Below are 19,264 nucleotides of genomic sequence, written 5' to 3'. Positions count from 1 at the left end.
AGCTGCCAACCGGTATCTGGTTGGATTTCAGAATTGCTCATTCATGTCTTCCATTTCCCCACTTGCTAAGGAGGAGGCTTGATAGCAGTAATTGTACATACGTTGTGCCATTGTATATCCCACATGTAGGGAGCAAATAACTTGTCTTTAGTTCATATGTTTTCAGGTAAAGAGGAATTATATTTAAGGAACTACCCCATCCTGCAAGGAACCTCAGCCATACCTAGACCTGATTTACATGATAGATACTGGGTTTTGAGCTGATCCTGTAATGGAATGAAATTTCTGTAAAACTTGGAAGGAGGTAGAAAGGACATTTATCACTGGGGACCAGAGGTTAAATTGTAGTAAAGGACTGCCAGTGATCTCCACCTCTTGATATTTATACTGTGTGTGTGTGTGTGTGTGTGTGTGTGTGTGTGTGTAATCCCCCCAAAATTAATTGTTAGCAGGGTTGGTCTGGGTGATCTAGAGAATATATTAGCAAATGTGATGGTATGTGATCTCTGAGGCTAGGTTATAAAGGACATTGGCTTCTGCCTGGCTCGTGGCTCACCCTCCTGCCCTCCCTCTCTCTGTCCCTTGAATCACTTGCTCTGGGGAAAGCCAATTGACATGACACTAAGATACCCAAACAGTCCTAGAGAGAGGACCACATGGTGGGGGAACAGACCCACAAGCTAGAGGACTGATACTTGCCACGTCAAGTGAGTAAGCCATTTTAGAAGTATTTTCTCCAGCCCCAGAGAAGCCTTTAGATGATTACAACATCTTGTCTGCAACCTCATTAGAGACTGGCATCAGATTCACTCAGCCAAGCCACTGAATTCCTGAGCCTCAAAAACCATGAGATAATTTTTGTTCTTTTAAGCTGCAATAGACAACTAATATAAAATTTCTCATAAACTTGTTTTTGCTGTCATATCAAAATAACTATTTAAAAGATCCTGTTGAACGAGATTTTCTTTATATGACACATTGAAAAATGTATATTTTTATCAGAATATTTTATTTCAAGAATTAACACTTTTTTCAAAAAGTAAAAATAATATAGTTACTTCCCTGAGTATAAAGAACTAATCCTACAATAAAATACAATTACAAAATTAAGCAATTAGAGGTACATAATTCTCTGCATTCAATTATACTCTATTACAAATCTATTTTAAAAAATCTCATGTGTTTGGGGACTTCAATGTTTCAAACAACAACAAGAACAGAACAGCTCATTTTGTACCTGTGATGTTAAGATATGTTGGATCTGTCTTTATCAAATTCCAGAGCAATTTTTAAAGCAGTGCTATTGAGGCCAACAGATTGCATGTTGCATATGATAGAAACCACTATTCCTCTTGGGGGAACCTTGTTATTTATAACTTCCACATCCAGTTCTTCAGGAAGGACCAGCAGAACACTGCTGGCACCCACTGCACCTCCAGTATGTGAGGCATAATGCCGCTGCTTTCTACAAGAACCATATGTTTGCTTCTTTTCCACAACGCCCCATGCCATTGCATATTTACCCTCTTTATCCCAAGACATCTCTGTGTTAGGGACTGGTGTCCAGATCATAACCATTGTTTCTGGTTTGAGATATCCGGGTAAAAGATTTTCATGTGAGTTCTTAAAGAGCCCGACTTGGTAACCATACAGCATTGCATTCCCAAATTTCAGAAGGTCACCCACTGTAGACAGAAATCCACCACCAGCCCATTTATAGGAGTTATCCACGTATGGTGTGTTGACAAGACGTCTCTTTTTATTGTAAACATAAAATCTAAAATGAAATAAGAATGGTCAGTAAAAATTTAATAGTCTATGGACTTTACATATGAGAATGAATAGGAAAATATGTACATGAGACAGATTGTTTCAATGTAGTGATCATACATTCTGAGAAGCCATTAATATTCCATACGATTCAGATTCTAATAAAACACAGATAATTGAGTAATTAAAGCATAGAAAGTGTTTTTTTTTTTTTTCTTACTGGCATGGCTTGCCCATTTTGAGTGTATCAAACTTTTAATACCTGTAAAAACGAATTGGTATATTACACACAATATGTTTGCCTGGTGCATATGCAGAAACACTTGTTTGGTAGATATTCCTAGTCCTTGGGCTCAGTGAATCATGCACCACATGTGAATTTTATGACTAAGCATACACACTGAGATGTTTAAGATTACTATTTGTAAGGAGACAATATCTTCTGGTTGGAAATGCTGTAGGAATACTATGTGTCATGATATGACACGGGACTTTCTTGGTGTAGTGAGAGAAGCTGGAGTTTGCAAACCTGCTGGAATCCCAACTCACCCTTACTAGCTAGTAGAACAGGCTTCTTTTATTTGATTAACATTTACACAGTTCTTACTACATGTCAGGCATTTTCTAAGAACTATATCAATGTGAACAAATTTATTCTTGTAACTAGCTTCAGAGGTAGGTACCACTATGATTCCTATCTTACAGATAGAAAACTGAGGCAGAGAGAGTAGAAATAACTTGTCCCAGATTATACAGCTTGTAAGCGGCGGGGCTGGATTCAAACCCAGGCTGTCTGTTGCCTCTATGCTTCAGCATCCTAATTTGTGTAGTGGTGACATAAATATCTACTTTGCAGAGTTAGGAATATGTGCATCAATCACTTTACATATTTCTGGTAGCTACCTAATAAATGCTGTGATTTATTCATGCATTCACAATTATTGATGGAGCCCTTCCTATGTGTGAGGCACTGCTTGAATGCTGGAATGAAGCATTCAAGAGAAATGCTTGAAAGAGAGATTTCGAAAGAGACAAAGTGCCTGACCTAGTGAGGTTTTTAGTCTAACATCAGGTAAATGAAATTAAATCACAAAATAATTAAATGAAATGAAATGTGGCTCGTGAGGATCTTTTCTTTCAAGATTCATAGTAAGATGTGCTCGTAGGCTTCCAGTGTGCTGTCCCATCTGTAACAATCTTCTTCATCCCTCCTTGGCTGTTCAAAAGCACTGTCACACTGAGTCTCACCATCACTTTCAATCACCAGATGGTTAAGGTCTCAACCTCTGAAGTTTCTTCCTAGGACTATGATTTCCAATCCTGCCAACTCTTCAACTGAACCTGCTCTCTGTCCTCACTGTGACCTCCATCTGTTGCCCTTGACTCTTCCCAATTTCCCAGATCTTTTAGTCCCTGATTTCACCCAACTTTCTCTTCTAGCCTGAACTACTTCAGCTGTGATCTCACTAGCATCTCTGGGTTCCTCGCTCTTCTGACCTGACACTACATCAGTCTGCCAATCCTGAATAAATCTAGGTACCCCTTTCTTTGGTTCCTTATCTGCCAAGAAAAGCTGCAGATAGTCACATCACAAAGCTGACTGGTATCAATTCATACTCTTGCTACGGGTCTGCACTGCTGTTATCAAATCTCATTCTTTTCCTGGTTATTCTCTGGTATATTCTTCACAGTAGTTATTCCCAATCTCTTCCTGTCCTCTACACCACCTCTGGCCAGCGGGTAGACAACTATATCCTTTGTTTTACAGAGAAGATTCTGGTGTGCTTCAGATGGCTTCAAACTCCCATCTTTATCTTAAAATGTATTTACATTACCATGCATTCTTTTTTCCTTCCCTCCAGTCACTTAGGAAAATTTCCTATTGTTTCTCTAATTCTACTACCTGCATCTCTGCCTTTTTGCCTCTACAACTTTGTTATACCAGTTATACTTCCTAGATCATTTTATCTCCCTGCAGTCCATTTTCCAAGCAGAAGCCTGAGATTGTGTCTTACTTAGCCTTCTTAAATCTATTTGACAGCCACGTGCAGAAGAATGAAACTAGACCATTCTCTTACACCATACACAAAGATAAACTCAAAATGGATGAAAGATCTAAATGTGAGACAAGATTCCAACAAAATCCTAGAGAACACAGGCAACACCCTTTTTGAACTTGGCCACAGCAACTTCTTGCAAGATACATCCATGAAGGCAATAGACACAAAAGCAAAAATAAATTATTGGGACTTCATCAAGATAAAAAACTTCTGCACAGCCAAAGAAACTGTCAATTAAACTAAAAGACAACCTACAGAATGGGAGAAGATATTTGCAAATGACATATCAGATAAAGGGCCAGTATCCAAGATCTATAAAGAACTTATTAAACTCAACAGCAAAGAAACAATCCAATCATGAAATGGGCAAAAGACATGAACAGAAACTTCACAGAGGAAGACACAGACATGGCCAACAAGCTCATGAGAAAATGCTCTGCATCACTGGCCATCAGGGAAATACAAATCAAAACCACAATGAGATACCACCTCACACCAGTGAGAATGGGGAAAATTAACAAGACAGGAAACAACAAATGTTGAAGAGGATGTGGAGAAAGGGGAACCTTCTTGCACTGTTGGTGGGAATGTGAACTGGTGCAGCCACTCTGAAAAACTGTGTGGAGGTTCCTCAAAGAGTTAAAAATAGATCTGCCCTACGACCCTGCAATTGCATTACTGGGTATTTACCCCAAAGATACAGATACAGTGAAACGCCGGGACACCTGCACCCCGATGTTTCTAGCAGCAATGTCCACAACAGCCATACTGTGGAAGGAGCCTCGGTGTCCATCGAAAGATGAATGGATAAAGAAGATGTGGTCTATGTATACAATGGAATATTACTCAGCCATTAGAAACGACAAATACCCACCATTTGCTTCGACGTGGATGGAACTGGAGGGTATGATGCTGAGTGAAGTAAGTCAATCGGTGAGGGACAAACATTATATGGTCTCATTCATTCGGGGAATATAAAAAATAGTGAAAGGGAATAAAGGGAAAGGAGAGAAAATGAGTGAAAATATCAGTGAGGGTGAGAAAACATGAGAGGCTCCTAACTCTGGGAAATGAACAAGGGGTGGTGGAAGGAGCGGTGGGCGGGGGGATGGGGTGACTGGGTGGCGGGCACTGAGGGGGGCACTTGATGGGATGAGCACTGGGTGTTATGCTATATGTTGGCAAATTGAACTCCAATAAAAAATCTACTTGAAACCTTCCAATGGTTACTGTAATGAGGACAAAACCCAAATTTCTTACAATGGCCTGCAACACAATGGTCCTCAACAGAGGCAGTATCAACTCCTTAAGGGAAATTTTTGGAGGGATTTTTTTAGCTGTCACAATTACTAAAGGGTTCTTACTGACATTTAGTGGACAAGGTCCTAAATGTCCTAGGATGTGTGGAAAGTCCCACATAGTAGTGTATCCTTTTTTTATCATGTAAGACCTTCAACTCTCCTACTAGATAATCATGTAAGTAAAATAGCTGTTTATAATGAGCTGAGACCAGAACCCTCCCCATTTTATATATAAACACAAAGGACTTTTTGAACATTTTATGCTGTAACAACATTTTCTTCAAAGTAATCAGTGTGAAAATTGACAAAAGACTGTACTTTATTTTGCTCACAACTTTAGCCAGAGGAGGACACCAAAGGCATGAGCAGAAGAAGCACCAATACAATATACCCGTGTGGGTCTGCATTTGTTGTTACATTTATGATGCTTTTATGTCTTAAGTTGCATCTGACTTTATGTCTTCTAATGTTGTGAATAAACTTGAACATACTGAAATATCTATAATTTTTACAAATTCCTTTTATTTTTATTTAAGAGTAGTGAGTGTAAGTTATATGATCTATAACTTTTGTTTCAGGAAATTAAAGGAGGTATAGAATATTTATTAAACTAAGGGGCAGGGAGTCTAACAGCATTGAGACTCACTGTCCAATGTGATTCAGCCCCTACTTACTTCTCTGATCTTGTCACATCTTGCCTTGCTTCTTTTCATGTCAGGCTTATTTCTGTATTTGCAACAAGGCAATTTAGCTTTTCTTATCAGTCATGTCCAAAAGCACTGTATTTTAAATAGATTCCCTACATTCTCTCCTTGTTACTCTAAATCCCATTGCTTTATTTTCTTCATTATCAGTATCTAAAATTCTTAATCTACATGTTTGTCTCTTCCCATAGAATATAAGTTTATTAAGGGCAGGAACCTTACCTATCTTAGAGCTCCTTGATGATTCCCCTACCCAGAACAGTGCTTGCCATTCACTAAGTGCTCATTAATGTATTTAGGGGAGCCTGAGTGACTCAGTTGGTTAAGAGTCTGACTTTGGCTCACGTCATGACCTCAGGGTCCTGGGATTGAGCCCCGCGGTGGGCTCCACACTCAGCAGGGAGTCTGCTTCTCCCTCTCCTTCTGTCCCTTCCCGGGCTCATGCTGTTTCTTTCTCAAATGAATAAATAAAATCTTTAAAAATTTTTTTTTAAAAAGTTCAATACGTGAAAGCATCATTTATTGGCCAAATATTTAATGGAGACACCTTGCATGGCACTGGAGAGACTAGTTAAATCATACACTGTGGCTGCTTTCAAGGCACAAATAGTCTTGTCAGACAGTTCTAAATCGCAAAGCACTACATGAAATACCCGGGGATTTTGTTAAAATGCAGATTCTGCTTCAGTAGGTCTGGGAAGGGAGCACAATATTCTGCAGTTCTAACAAGCTCTCAGGTGGTGTCAATACTGCTGGACCCTGGACCACATTTTAATGAACAGGTTGTAGGGTGACTATCAAGATGGATGAGAGGAATCCTGAGCACTATTGAGAATACGCCTTGTTGAAACGGCTGATTAGGGACGCCTGGGTGGCTCAGTGGTTGAGCAACTGCCTTCAGCTCAGGTCATGATCCAGGGATCAAGTTCTGCACTGGGTTCCCCACAGGGAGCCTGCTTCTCCCTCTGCTTGTGTCTCTGCTTTTCTCTCTGTGTCTCTCATGAATAAGTAAATAAAATCTTTAAAAAAAGAGAGAGAGAGAAAGAAACAGCTGATTACAGAGGCCAAGCTGGGGAGCAAAGTGGTTCTGTTTGGCTGAAACAGAGGGCTTGAGGGGATAAGTGGCAGAAGGCGATGCTGGAGGAGAAGACAGGGGACAGGTCACAAAGGACTTTCTCCTTAGCTAACAAAATGCTCTATATTTTCTGTATCCTAAAGGAAAAAAAATTTTTTTTTTATCTTTGTTATAGCTTCCAGCCGTCAATCCTTTCTCCTCATTTACTGCCAAACTACACAGAACAGCCCACCTCTTCTGTTTCCATGCACTCACCTCCTCTAGTCATTCAATTCCTTAATATCTGGCGTCTGGTCCTCCATCCCTAAACAGCTCCCTCGTGGGTTTTCAAGGCTCTCCTATTTCCCTACTTTGTTTGTATCCTATTTGCCTCCTATAGCATTGTTTAACCAGCACTTCTTTGATACTCAACCTTGGGCCAGTCTGCTGCTTGAGTTGTCTCTTCTAGATCTCAATCCTATGATTCCCTATATCACTCTAATCACTGCAGCCCCACTTTCCCAGATCTTCTCTTCTACACAAAAAACTACAGGCCTGCATTAGTACCACAACCCCTGTTCCAAATTACAATCAGATTTTCTACTAGCCTTAATAATTCTCAAATCTGGTTTTGGAGGAAGGCAGGAAGGTTGTTTATCAGAATCATCTATGGGCCTCCTCTCTCTCAAAACTGTATCCTTCCCTCAAAATTCATAATTTTGAAGGGACTGTGGGCACATATTATTGAAAAATTACTTTATTCCTTCAAGAATCATATATGTCTCCCCAAAATCCAAGTCATAATACCTGGTGAAGCAAGGGTGACCAAAGGTATGTGCTTCGAAGATTAAAAAAAAAAAAAAAAAAAAAGCCCACAGAGAATCTTAATATATTCTCTTGAGAACCAATGAGTTGATATGTGTGTGGTCTTCTCATTTCTCAAAATAAATTTGTCTTTCTTTCTTTCTTTCTTTTTTTTTTTTAAGTAGGCTCCCTGCCCAGCAAGGAGCCCAACACAGGGCTTGAACTCATGACCCCAAGATCAAGTCCTGAACTGACAGTGAGTTGGATGCCCAACTGACTAAACCACCTAGGTGCCCCTCAAAGTGAACATGCCTAAAACTAATCTCTTCCAAGTGTTCTTCTCATATTTCTCCTCTTCATTAAAACCTTGGTTGACTCTCTTGCCCTCAATTCTCACATGCATCAAGATGCTAAATACTATTTTACACAACCTCTGCTTTGTGACTTACCTTTTTCTCATCCTTCATTCCTACGGACTTTCCCACATTTTAGGTCCTCATTACTTTCTGCTTGATCTCTCTCTCTCTCTCTCTCTCTCTCTCTCTTTTTCTTTTGGGAGGAGATCAGGGGATGGGCAGAGGGAGAGAGAGAATCTTAAGGAGGCTATATGCCCAGTGAGGAGCCCTTTGATGGGTTCATTCTCACAACCCTGAGATCATGACCTGAACAGAAATCAAGAGTCAGAAGCTTAATTGACTGAGCCTCCAGGTGCCGCATTCTGATTACAATTCTAATTCTAGCCAATCAAATATAAAAGAAACCCCATAATAAAATATATATTTCTTACAGTGAACTTCAAGTTTGTAAACTAGCAGAGAACTACCAGCATATTTTGGCTGATAATCAGCTTTGTGTAACTTTCTTTTAACAGTACAGCCTTTCAAACTGCTTATATCAAGACTGGAAATTAGGACTCCTCAGTCATTCCTCCTTTAAAATATAAAAATGTGGAGAATTCTAGACTTCAATCTAGAATTCTTAACTTTAAATAAATTCTAAGCTTTATTCTCTTGACTCCTTTTCACAGAGAACAAGTTAATGGCTTTTTATGAAAATAATTTTGTTCATCTAAAAGAGAAGTTTACTATTTCAAATTCTTTTTTTAAAGATTTTATTTATTTATTCATGACAGAGAGAGAGAGAGAGAGAGACAGAGAGATTGAGAGAGGCAGAGACACAGGCAGAGGGAGAAACAGGCTCCATGCAGGGAACCCGATGTGGGACTTGATCCTGGGTCTCCAGGATCTCACCCCGGGCTGAAGGCAGTGCTAAACCGCTGAGCCACCGGGGCTGCCCTCCTATTTCAAATTCTGAAAGAATTTCTGCTCTAAAAAGAATGCAATATAGACACGAGTTCTTGAGTAAGTTACTGAGACATCTCTGTAACTGAATAACTGATGGAATGATGCCAAATGACAAAGAGCCTCTTCTTGTTTAAAAATGTTTAGATTCTGCACAAGAGCAGTATATAACTACAGAAATCTACATCTACAAACCTAGAAATTCAAAATACGTTTATTTTTACAATGCTTCTTAAATGCCTTTAGAAATAATTATGTACTGGCTTGTGTTTATTGTTATGGGAAGTTTAAAAACCCATAGAATTTAAAATGTATATAATAAAAACCAATTCCACTTTATCATTTAGTATTAACATTTGGATTGAACCTATTACTATGGAGTCTATCAGCTAATGGCACAGAAAAGATCTTCATAAAGAACAATACTTAATTTTAGAAGATACTTTAGCAAATAAAGATAATAAATAATAATCAAAGAGATAATGATAGAAAGTAAAAACCATATCTATACTGTCAAAATAAGGCAAACACTTCAGAAAATATCCATTATATTTGCTTTTGGTCCTATCCAATTATAAAAGAGATTTTTGTTGCAAGTATTGTGCCAAACACAGGACATATGAAGAGTGTAAAAATAATCTAATGCATTGACTGGGAGGTTGCCCTATCAACAAAATGAGTGTCTTTTAGTCCACTCCCCAGTGGGTATTTACTTAAAAGGTTAGTTTACTTGCCCATATAGAATATACTTGTTACAAATACATCTGTGTATACTAAGTCAATGTTCCTAGCCTTCCATTTAAGAAAATCCCAGTTTTACTCAGAACAATGTACCCAGCTAAAAACTAATTTCTCTGCATTTCTCACAGCTAAGTGTGGCCTGTTGCTAAAATTTTGGCTGAAGAAATCTAAGTAGTATTTTGAGGCAGGGTTCTAGGGAAATAAATACCTTAAAAAGATGACAGACACTGGGATGCATTATTTTAAACACACACACACACACACACACACACACACGAGCAAAAAGATGGCAAGTATTTACTCTAAGGTTACCAATAACTCTAAAAAGCCTAGGTTAAGGTAATATAAATATATTTAATATATGATTATGGTCAAAGATTCAATAGACTAAATAACAAAGCTGCAAACTTTTGCTGGAAATTTTATCTCCTGCAAACATATGAACATAAATGAATAGAAACATATGCACTTAAGTTTTACCTTTTTAAATACTTTTTAAGTTTTTTCTTTTTAAATACATATCCTTGAAAAAATTTTTAAAAAAATAAATACATATCTTTGAAGTTTCCTTTTACACCCTGAACCCCCTTAAAAAGCTGGTGTATTTAAGCTCTTTTAAAATAGCTATTACCAAAGAAAGAACCAGAGTTGAGCTTTAGAGGCCCCAGGAGATACTGCATTAAGTAAAATAAGAATGAAGCAAACGGACAAACCATTTTCAAAGGTAACAACATTCCCTCCTTTTTTCAGTGCCCCTTTTCAGCAGCCCATTTAATATAACTAAAATGAATTCACTACCCCTTTAGCACCATTGGGTACTTTCAAATCTAACAAACTCAGAGCTTATAGGAACCTTTAATAGAAGAAATGGAAATCCACAACCTTTTTTTTTCCCCCTTAAAAGAATGGAAGAAAAAATGAAATTAACTCATCATCATATGCCATATTTTGATTTTGTGCAAGCTATAAATTACTCATTAAGAAAACAGCAAACTGCCTTGTAGTCTGTACATTCATAGAGTCTTAATTTTCAGTTTAGAAAAGCAGTTCAGTGATTATATCTAATGTTCTTCTCTACTTTATATATAAGTGTAGGCATTCATTATCAAATGCCTAGATCTGAAATAAAATAAAGTCAGCCATCTATGCCACATTTACTAGTGAATCTTTTAGATTCAATCAGCAACCTCTGGTATTTGTCAATTTTTCTTATGCTTTCCAGTAGAATGTAGTGTTGGACCTAAAAATAATAAACATTAATTGAAGTGGTTGAGAACTACAGGCCATTTTAAAATTAAAATTCATTGCTTGCTGCTAACCTAATTTCTTTTAGGTTCAAAAAACCTCTTTCAGGCTGATTTGCAATGCACACTTAATCCTTTTAAATAAACTGGTAATTTAAAAATGGTAATTTAACTAAATATAACAAAAAACTGAACAAAACTAATACAACACTAAGAAGATAAAGCTAAAATACCCCCACCATTTCATCTACTTCAAGCACCATTAAGCTATTTGCAAAGCAGTACTCAGAAAAACATGCAAAGTAAAAGTAACAGTTGATTTGTTAAATGTTATCTTTCTAACAAACCAAATAATGAGTAAAATGGAAAAGGAAATAAATGTAGCCATAGAACTCATAATAGTGTTTAGTCTCAAAATTCTCTCCCAATGCCCCTTTTACAAATCACTAGTAAAAATTATGATAAAATTTTAGTTTGATATATTTCAATGAAATGACTCAAACTTTTACAAGGGGAAAACATAGGTACCACTTCAACAAAGTAATTAATCACCATCACCAATAATGGAACAAACCAACTTCCAACTTCATGTGACTTCTGAGATAAGACACCTAAATGCAATGTGTGTTCCTGGACTAGATCCTGTACCAGAACAAAACATTTTTTCCTTTTTCTTTGGCTATAAAGGACATTATTGGATGAACTGGAAAAATTTGACTAAGTCTGTAGATTTGATATAAGTTTGGTGCTGAAATTAGTTTCCTGAATGTCCTTATTTTTAGAAAATATACATTTAATTATTTATGGGTAAATCTGCAACTGATTTCCAAACAGTTGAGGAAAAAAAAAATAACAGAGCAAATGTGGTAAAACGATAATATCTGAGGAGTCTGGGTGAAGGACATATGGAAATTCTTTGTACTTGGCCTTATAACTTATCTACAAATATTAAATCACTTTAAAATAAAAAAAACAGTTAAAAATAATAAAAGATAAAGTATTAGCTACAACATAAAAAAAGGGATGATGTAAGAACAAACTATAGATGCCCTTGACAGGTGCAATTTTGGTTTAATTATGCATAGATTTAAATTATTACTGTCTTTCGTCCAAGGATCCTGGAGTACTTTGCTAATACTTTCAATTTCCCTTACTTTATTTTATTTTATTTTAGTTTTTTTTTTTTTTATTTTTATTTATTTATGATAGTCACAGAGAGAGAGAGAGAGAGGCAGAGACACAGGCAGAGGGAGAAGCAGGCTCCATGCACCGGGAGCCCGACGTGGGATTCGATCCCGGGTCTCCAGGATCGCGCCCCGGGCCAAAGGCAAGCGCCAAACCACTGCGCCACCCAGGGATCCCATCCCTTACTTTATAGATGGAAAAACAGACATATATAGAGCTCTCAAAATATGGCAAGTGTGATTTTGGAATGGAGACAAGGAAAGTTTGACTTTTAATTAACAACACAGTGTTAGAATGGGATATAGCTAGACACACCAGAAAGTATCATTTACCTTGCTCTATTGTAAATCACTGGCTCATTTTCTTCCTGCACAGTTGTCAGCATATCCAAGTCATGGAATATTTTCTGCATATAGTCCAAATATTTATATCCTGAAGCTCTTTCTACTATGGCTGCTAATAGGGTATAGCCAAAAGTTGAATACAAAAACTGACTACCTTGAGACATCATTGCAAGGCGAGGGTGGGGGGAGGAGAAAAAAAAACACTTATTATTTCAAAGCATGTAAAATATTTCCCACTGAAAATTGACATACCTTTAAAACCAGAGTATTTTACTTCATCATTTAGAAACAGATCATGGATGACATATTAATAAATTTAGTCAACTTTGCAATGGCCCTGCTTATTCCATGATTTAATGATCAGAATATGAATCTACTCCTTTCCATGATAATGAAATAAGCAAATAAATCCTACCTCAAAACTAAAATAAAATCCTTCAAACTGGTACCAAAACAGGAAGGGAAAGAAAAGCAAAATTGATTTCTTGAGTTAATGGTCTTATTCTTAATATATCTAATACTCATTGTTTAAGTCATAAATTAGTTGTCCACATTCCTATTTTAATAAAGTATATGTAGGTATAAATACTCTATTTCAAATATATATATATATATATGGATCCCTGGGTGGTGCAGCGGTTTAGCGCCTGCCTTTGGCCCAGGGTGCATCCTGGAGACCCGGGATCGAATCCTACGTCGGGCTCCTACGTCGGGCTCCCGGTGCATGGAGCCTGCTTCTCCCTCTGCCTGTGTCTCTGCCTCTCTCTCTCTCTGTGTGACTATCACAAAAAAAGTAAAAATAAAATACAAACACATATTCAAATATAGATATTATGTCAAATACACACTTTTTTATCATTTGGGATTCCAGAAATACAGAGTGTATGATCTGTACTAACAACTGGAACTTTATTTTTATTTTTTATTTTTTAAAGATTTTTTATTTATTTACTCATAGAGACAGAGAGAGAGAGAGGCAGAGACACAGGCAGAGGGAGAAGCAGGCTCCATGCAGAGAGCCTGACAAGGGACTCGATCCAGGGTCTCCAGGATCATGCCCTGGGCTGCAGGCGGTGCTATACCGCTGCGCCACCAGGGCTACCCCTGGAACTTTATTTTTTAAGACAAAATCCACAAATGTATTTCTTTGCCCTTATTAATTACACTTATATCTATTCATGGTAAAAAAACAAATTCCAAAATGAAAATGTAATACAATTACATAAACCTATAGTAAATTGAAAGATATTAAGTGGTTTTGGTAGTCATCCTGCCAAAAAATACATTTAAAACATATTTTTATTTTATTTTTTAAAAGATTTTATTTATTTATTCATGAGAAACACACAGAGAGAGAGAGGCAGAGACATAGGCAGAGGGAGAAGCAGGCTCCATGCAGGGAGCCTGATGTGGGACTTAATCCTGGGACTGACTCCAGGATCACGTCCTGAGCCTAAGGCAGACGCTTAACCACTGAGCCACCCAGGCATCCCTAAAACGTATTTTTATAGATCAGCTTTTTGGGAAATAAAATTAAATTGTTGAAAACCAATTTCTTTAAGAAATGAAGGCACAGCAATGTCCACAATAGCCAAACTGTGGAAGGAGCCTCGCTGTCCATCGAAAGATGAATGGATAAAGAAGATGTGGTCTATGTATACAATGGAATATTACTCAGCCATTAGAAATGACAAATTCCCACCATTTGCTTCAACGTGGATGGAACTGGAGGGTATTATGCTGAGTGAAATAAGTCAATCGGAGAAGGACAAACATTATATGGTCTCATTCATTTGGGGAATATAAATAATAGTGAAAGGGAATAGAAGGGAAGGGAGAAGAAATGGGTAGGAAATATCAGAAATGAAGACAGAACATGAAGACTCCTAACTCTGGGAAATGATCTAGGGGTGGTGGAAGGGGAGGAGGGCGGGGGGTGGGGCTGAATGGGTGACGGGCACTGAGGGGGGCACTTGACGGGATGAGCACTGGGTGTTATTCTGTATGTTGGCAAACTGAACACCAATAAAAAATAAATTTATTATAGAAAAAAAGAAATGAAGGCACAAAATAGGTTGAGCAATTTAAATACTAAATTAAACACTAAGTAGATACTGACATATTAGCAATATTTTATCATGCTTTCTTTGGTCCAGACTTTATTTGAAGAACAATTATTACTACAACATTTCTCCATAATTTTCCACGAATATCTTTATCCTGAAAATCCACTAAATGAATGATGAGGCTAAATCTGAACAACTGGCTACCTGGATGCTAGGCTTTGTTAAGAACTAAAGACAAGGGGTGCCTGGGTGGCTCAGTGGGTGAGCATCTATCTGCCTTTGGCTCAGGTTGAGATCTGGGGCCCTGGGATGGAGTCCTGCATCAGGTTCCCCATAGGGAGCCTACTTCTCCCTCTATGTCTCTGCTTCTCTCTCTCTTAAATAAATAAAATCTTAAAAAAAAATAACTACAGACAAGAAGGTGCATATTAGACTGACAATGAAACCCACAACATAAGCATCAACCACATCCAATGCACTCTGGATGGATCATTTCAGATTTTCTGAAAATTAATATTTCAATAATGATGATTTTGTTAAGAGAAAGAATTAACACTCACCAGGTTTAAAGAACAAAGGATCATTTTTAAATAATCTTAGTGATTCAATTGAATTCTCAAACTTTTCTTTCAAATATAATTCGCCTTGTTCAAAATCATTCTTTTTCTTTCCAGGTTTTAAGTTCCGGCCTTTGGCATCACTATCTTGCTCTATCTTAGCTTTGGCAAAGTCACTCTTTTCATTACTTTTGCCTCCTTTTTCTCTGAACTCTTTTTCTTGGTCAGATTCCACTGTCCCTTTCATCATTTTCAAGGCTTTGTAAGCTTTCTCTTCTTTCACTTTTTTCATGTCCTTTTCATAATGACGAATTCCACTTAAATGGGAAATCAGTAATCTTGTTGTGACAGAAACCTAATTGTGAAAACATGGAAATTCAATTACAATATTAAACTGTATAATAAGAAGTTGGTAGCCTGGGAATAATGCCTCAGGAATACTTTCCATTAAACTGCTGCTGGAAAAACATGTCATGTACACACCTTCAGCTTTAAGTTTCAGAGAAATACCCCATCAGTTATCACCTGGATAATAAAAAAAAAAACCCTTTAATCCATTAACAATGATTAAAAACAAATTGAAGAATCTTCTGAAACCTTTTAAACCATTTAACATGCTGTTAGTAAAATGAACTGTGAGTTTCATTACCTTTTCACCTTCATATTCTTTTTCTGGGAATTCAGGAACATAATGTTGTACTGGAACATCAAGATCCAGCTTCCCGGCTTCCCACAGTTTGGCAAGAGCAACCATGGTGAGGCTTTTGCTGATACTGGCAATTCTCATAACCGTCTCTGGCTTGCATAGTACACGGTTCTCAACATCTGCATAACCTAAACCTTTAGAAAAAAGAGAAGCAAAAAGTCACTAATAACAGGCTTCATGGTCAAAGGAGTCTTCAAAAACTGAAATAACACTACCTTAGAATGTCCCATCTATTTATCTAAAAGAAAAGATATGCTGCTTTTATAAATTAAGAGTGGATGAGAGTCTTAGTAACAGGGGCAACAGTAAGCCTCACAACTTAATCTTATAACTAAACCGAAATTGCACTCTGTACAACAGTAATTTTCTATCCATGCTAATTTTTCTGAGTTTATCTAGACAGATTAGTTAGTCCACATTTTACATAAGTTATTCTATGTTCTTTAAGGGAAACATCACTGTTCTTCAGATTATATTTATTTTTGATTCTTGAGTTTCCACTGGACTCCTTAAAATAACCACCCAATAAAAGCTAATGTGAAAAGGTATCCTGCAAACCCACTCTAGGTAACAGTTTAACTCAGCTGCAAACCAGAAAAAGAAAAGCACTACTAATTTAAAGTATTGTTGAGAGAATTTTTTTAAAAGTCTGGTTTCATCTTCTGGAGTTTCTGAAAGGATGAAAATCTAAGTGACAAGACCTTAGATCTAAAAAGAACGAAAGGCATACAGTGATTGTTTTTAAACTATAAATATAGATTATGCTGAAAAATATTTGCATTAAAAACAAAGCCCTCACCCATAAAGCTGACATTTATATAGTTTTTGATTAGAGTATTTTTCATAAATTGGGCTATACTTGGGGGAAGAATTATTTTTCTTAAATTCAAAACCTTATTGCTCCTATCATTTTCTCTTAAAAGTACTAATTCTTTTAAGTGATGTCTGAACATTTTCCCAAAAGTAGAGTTCCTAAAAATCTAGGATGACCAGTTGGACCAATTTGTGTGGGACCAATGGGTAAGTAAATCAAATCATAAAATATGCTTTGATGAAATTATCATAAAGTAATTAGAACTCTTTCCCAAAGCTTCTAACTTTTTGTTTGGGGGGGAAAAAAAAGGCTGACACCTCTGCCCACTAAAACAAACAAACAAACAAACAAACAAACAAAGTAGATTGTAAACTCATTAAGGTCAAGGAATCATGAATACCGCTAGTTCTTGGTAGTGTATTTTACAGACTAAGGGACTCAATCGCTTGATAATTAAAATAGAAAACAAACTTCTGACGTTTTATCTAGTAGTAAGAATTTACAAACATGCAGTTAACAGACTGTTCTATACACAACTTTCAGAAGAATAAATTCAGTCCTTAGAAAAAAGTCACCTATAAAACTCCAAGGGTCACATTTAAATCTTGCTGTTTACAGGAGCGCCTGGCGGCTCAGTGGTTGAGCGTCTGCTTTCTGCTCAGGGCTTGGTCCTCGGGGGTCGGGGATGGAGTCCCGCATGGGGCTTGCCGCAGGGAGCCTGCTTCTCCCCTCTGCCTTATGTCTCTGCCTCTCTCTGTGTGTCTCTTATGAATAAAATAAAGCTAAAGAAAAAAAAACCACTTGCGATTTACAGAGAGTCTGATTCTTTATTCCCTTAGACAAATTCTTCTCTACAATGGGTATGGCTTCACGAAAAGCCATGAACGTTTCATGAGATTCACTCCCAGCAGTAAAAACCTCATAATTTCATTCATCAACTGGTACAAAACAAGCCAGCAAGTGTATTTTCTGAGCCTACCTTCTGACCAGACTTCTCTTCCATCTACAGAGACTCCAACCACTATGCCTGGGGCGCCCACCTCATCCTAAGAGCGAAGGGGAAAGGGCACAGTTGGAAATCAGGACTACAGGCTTCTCACAGCAGACGGCGCGGAGCTCTGGGGCCTTCCCAGGCCCCGCCCCCTCCGCCCGGGCCCCGCCCCCTCCGCCCGGGCCCCGCCCCTCCCCGCCCGGGCCCCGCCCCCTCGGCTCCACCAGGCCCGGCCCTAGCGGCGAGGGGCGTGCCTGGTCTGCACCGAGCGAGGAGTGGAGGTTCCCGAGGCGGGCGGTGTGACCTCCGCCCCGACTTGGGCAACCCGCAGGAGCTTTTGGCCGTGGCCGGGCGGTCGGGGAACGGGAAGTCCTGCTCCGGGCATCCCACCGCCTGGGATGGGGTCCGCCTGGGTCCGGGGGAAGACCACCGGGGGGAGGCGGACGCGGGCGGGGGGACGCGGGCGGTGGGGCGCCGGGGTCTCCGCACCTTGATCCGGTGCAGCAGGTCGCGGCTGCTGTCGATGGCTCTGGCGAAGCGCCGGGAGAGGGGCGGCGTCGGGGTCTGTGCAGCCCCCGGAGCGACGGGCTGCTCCGGCGGCGGGGGCAGCGGCGGCGGCTCGGCCTGGGGCGACGCCTCGGGGTCGGGGGCCGCCGGGGGCTGCGCGGGGGCCGCGCCCCTCAACCCACCCGCCAGCTTCACCCCGAGCGCCAGCCCCAGCCCCAGCCCGAGGCCCCCGGCCCAGCCGGGGCCGAGCGGCGGCAGCCCGGCGCGCTGGTGGGCCCCGCGCCGCCCGCGGCCCCAGGCCCAGCCCCCGAGGGTCGCGGCCCGCGCCGTCACAGCTGACAGCAGCCGGTACATGGCGTCCGCCCCGAGCCGGCAGCCTCGGAGCTCGCGCAGGTCCGGCCCGCGGCGGGGGCGCGGGGGGGGCGGGGGCGCGGGGGCGGGGCCGCGCAGCCCTGAGCAGTCGACGCCGGATGCCGGAGCGTCGATCGCATCGAGCCCTTGCGCCTTCCCTCCCTCCGGGCCCTGGTGGTTCACCTTCCCGCACGCTGCTCTCCTCCCTCCCCTGTGCCTGTCCTCCGATCGAGGCTCACCTCCTCCGAGAAGCCTTCCCAGCTGCCATCCCAGTGGCCGCACCTTTTTGACCCTCCTTAATAACACTGAACACTTGGTTTCATCCAGCTTCCCTGATTCCTTACCAGGCTGCGCCCTCTTCTTTGGAGAGCCCTGACTTTCATACTTTTGTATCCTCAGCTCTGGAAGAGCTGGCACCCAGCATCCGCGAGCAGGCATCTTTTCTCCTAGAACTCTCTTTTTCTCTTTTGCCATCACTTTCAGCTCCTTCCATTGCCCTAAGTCCCTTTTAAAATCTCTAACTTCTGTTAAAATTTTTTATTAAAAAAATATTAATAAAATAAAATAAAATAAAATATCTAACTTCTGGAGGTCCGTTGCCCCACCACATCAAACATTAGGTTATATGCGGACTTACATTAAAAACAGTATTTCTTGTTGCTGTAGACGTTTAAAAAATTTTTTTCACTTGAAAATTTTTAACCCAAAAGTAATATAATTTATAATTAGCTATAATTTCTGACATCTGTAGATTATCAGAGGTT

At 39.6% G+C, this 19,264-nt stretch overlaps 1 protein-coding gene across 2 annotated transcripts; it reads right to left on the bottom strand.

Moving 5' to 3' along the window:
- Window positions 1-990: 990 nt before the first annotated feature.
- Window positions 991-18,546, bottom strand: LACTB (lactamase beta). Of its 2 annotated transcripts, none has more exons than XR_011997413.1 (6): window positions 18,132-18,546; window positions 17,631-17,697; window positions 15,781-15,971; window positions 15,135-15,486; window positions 12,497-12,658; window positions 991-1,777 (listed from the first exon to the last, which is right to left on the bottom strand). XR_011997413.1 is itself a non-coding variant. In XM_025995052.2 (6 exons), the coding sequence occupies exons 1-6, from the start codon at window positions 18,501-18,503 to the stop codon at window positions 1,246-1,248; spliced, it is 1,680 nt and encodes a 559-aa protein (XP_025850837.2). In that variant the 5' UTR covers window positions 18,504-18,537; the 3' UTR covers window positions 991-1,245. The 2 variants fall into 2 exon arrangements, 1 of the variants encoding a protein (XP_025850837.2); XM_025995052.2 differs by having other exon boundaries at window positions 12,497-12,662; window positions 18,132-18,537.
- Window positions 18,547-19,264: the final 718 nt, after the last annotated feature.

Source organism: Vulpes vulpes, chromosome 15, assembly GCF_048418805.1.
Source record: "Vulpes vulpes isolate BD-2025 chromosome 15, VulVul3, whole genome shotgun sequence".
NCBI lineage: Eukaryota > Metazoa > Chordata > Mammalia > Carnivora > Canidae > Vulpes > Vulpes vulpes.
Note: the sequence above shows the minus strand (reverse complement) of the source record. Positions and strands in the feature narration are given on the sequence as shown.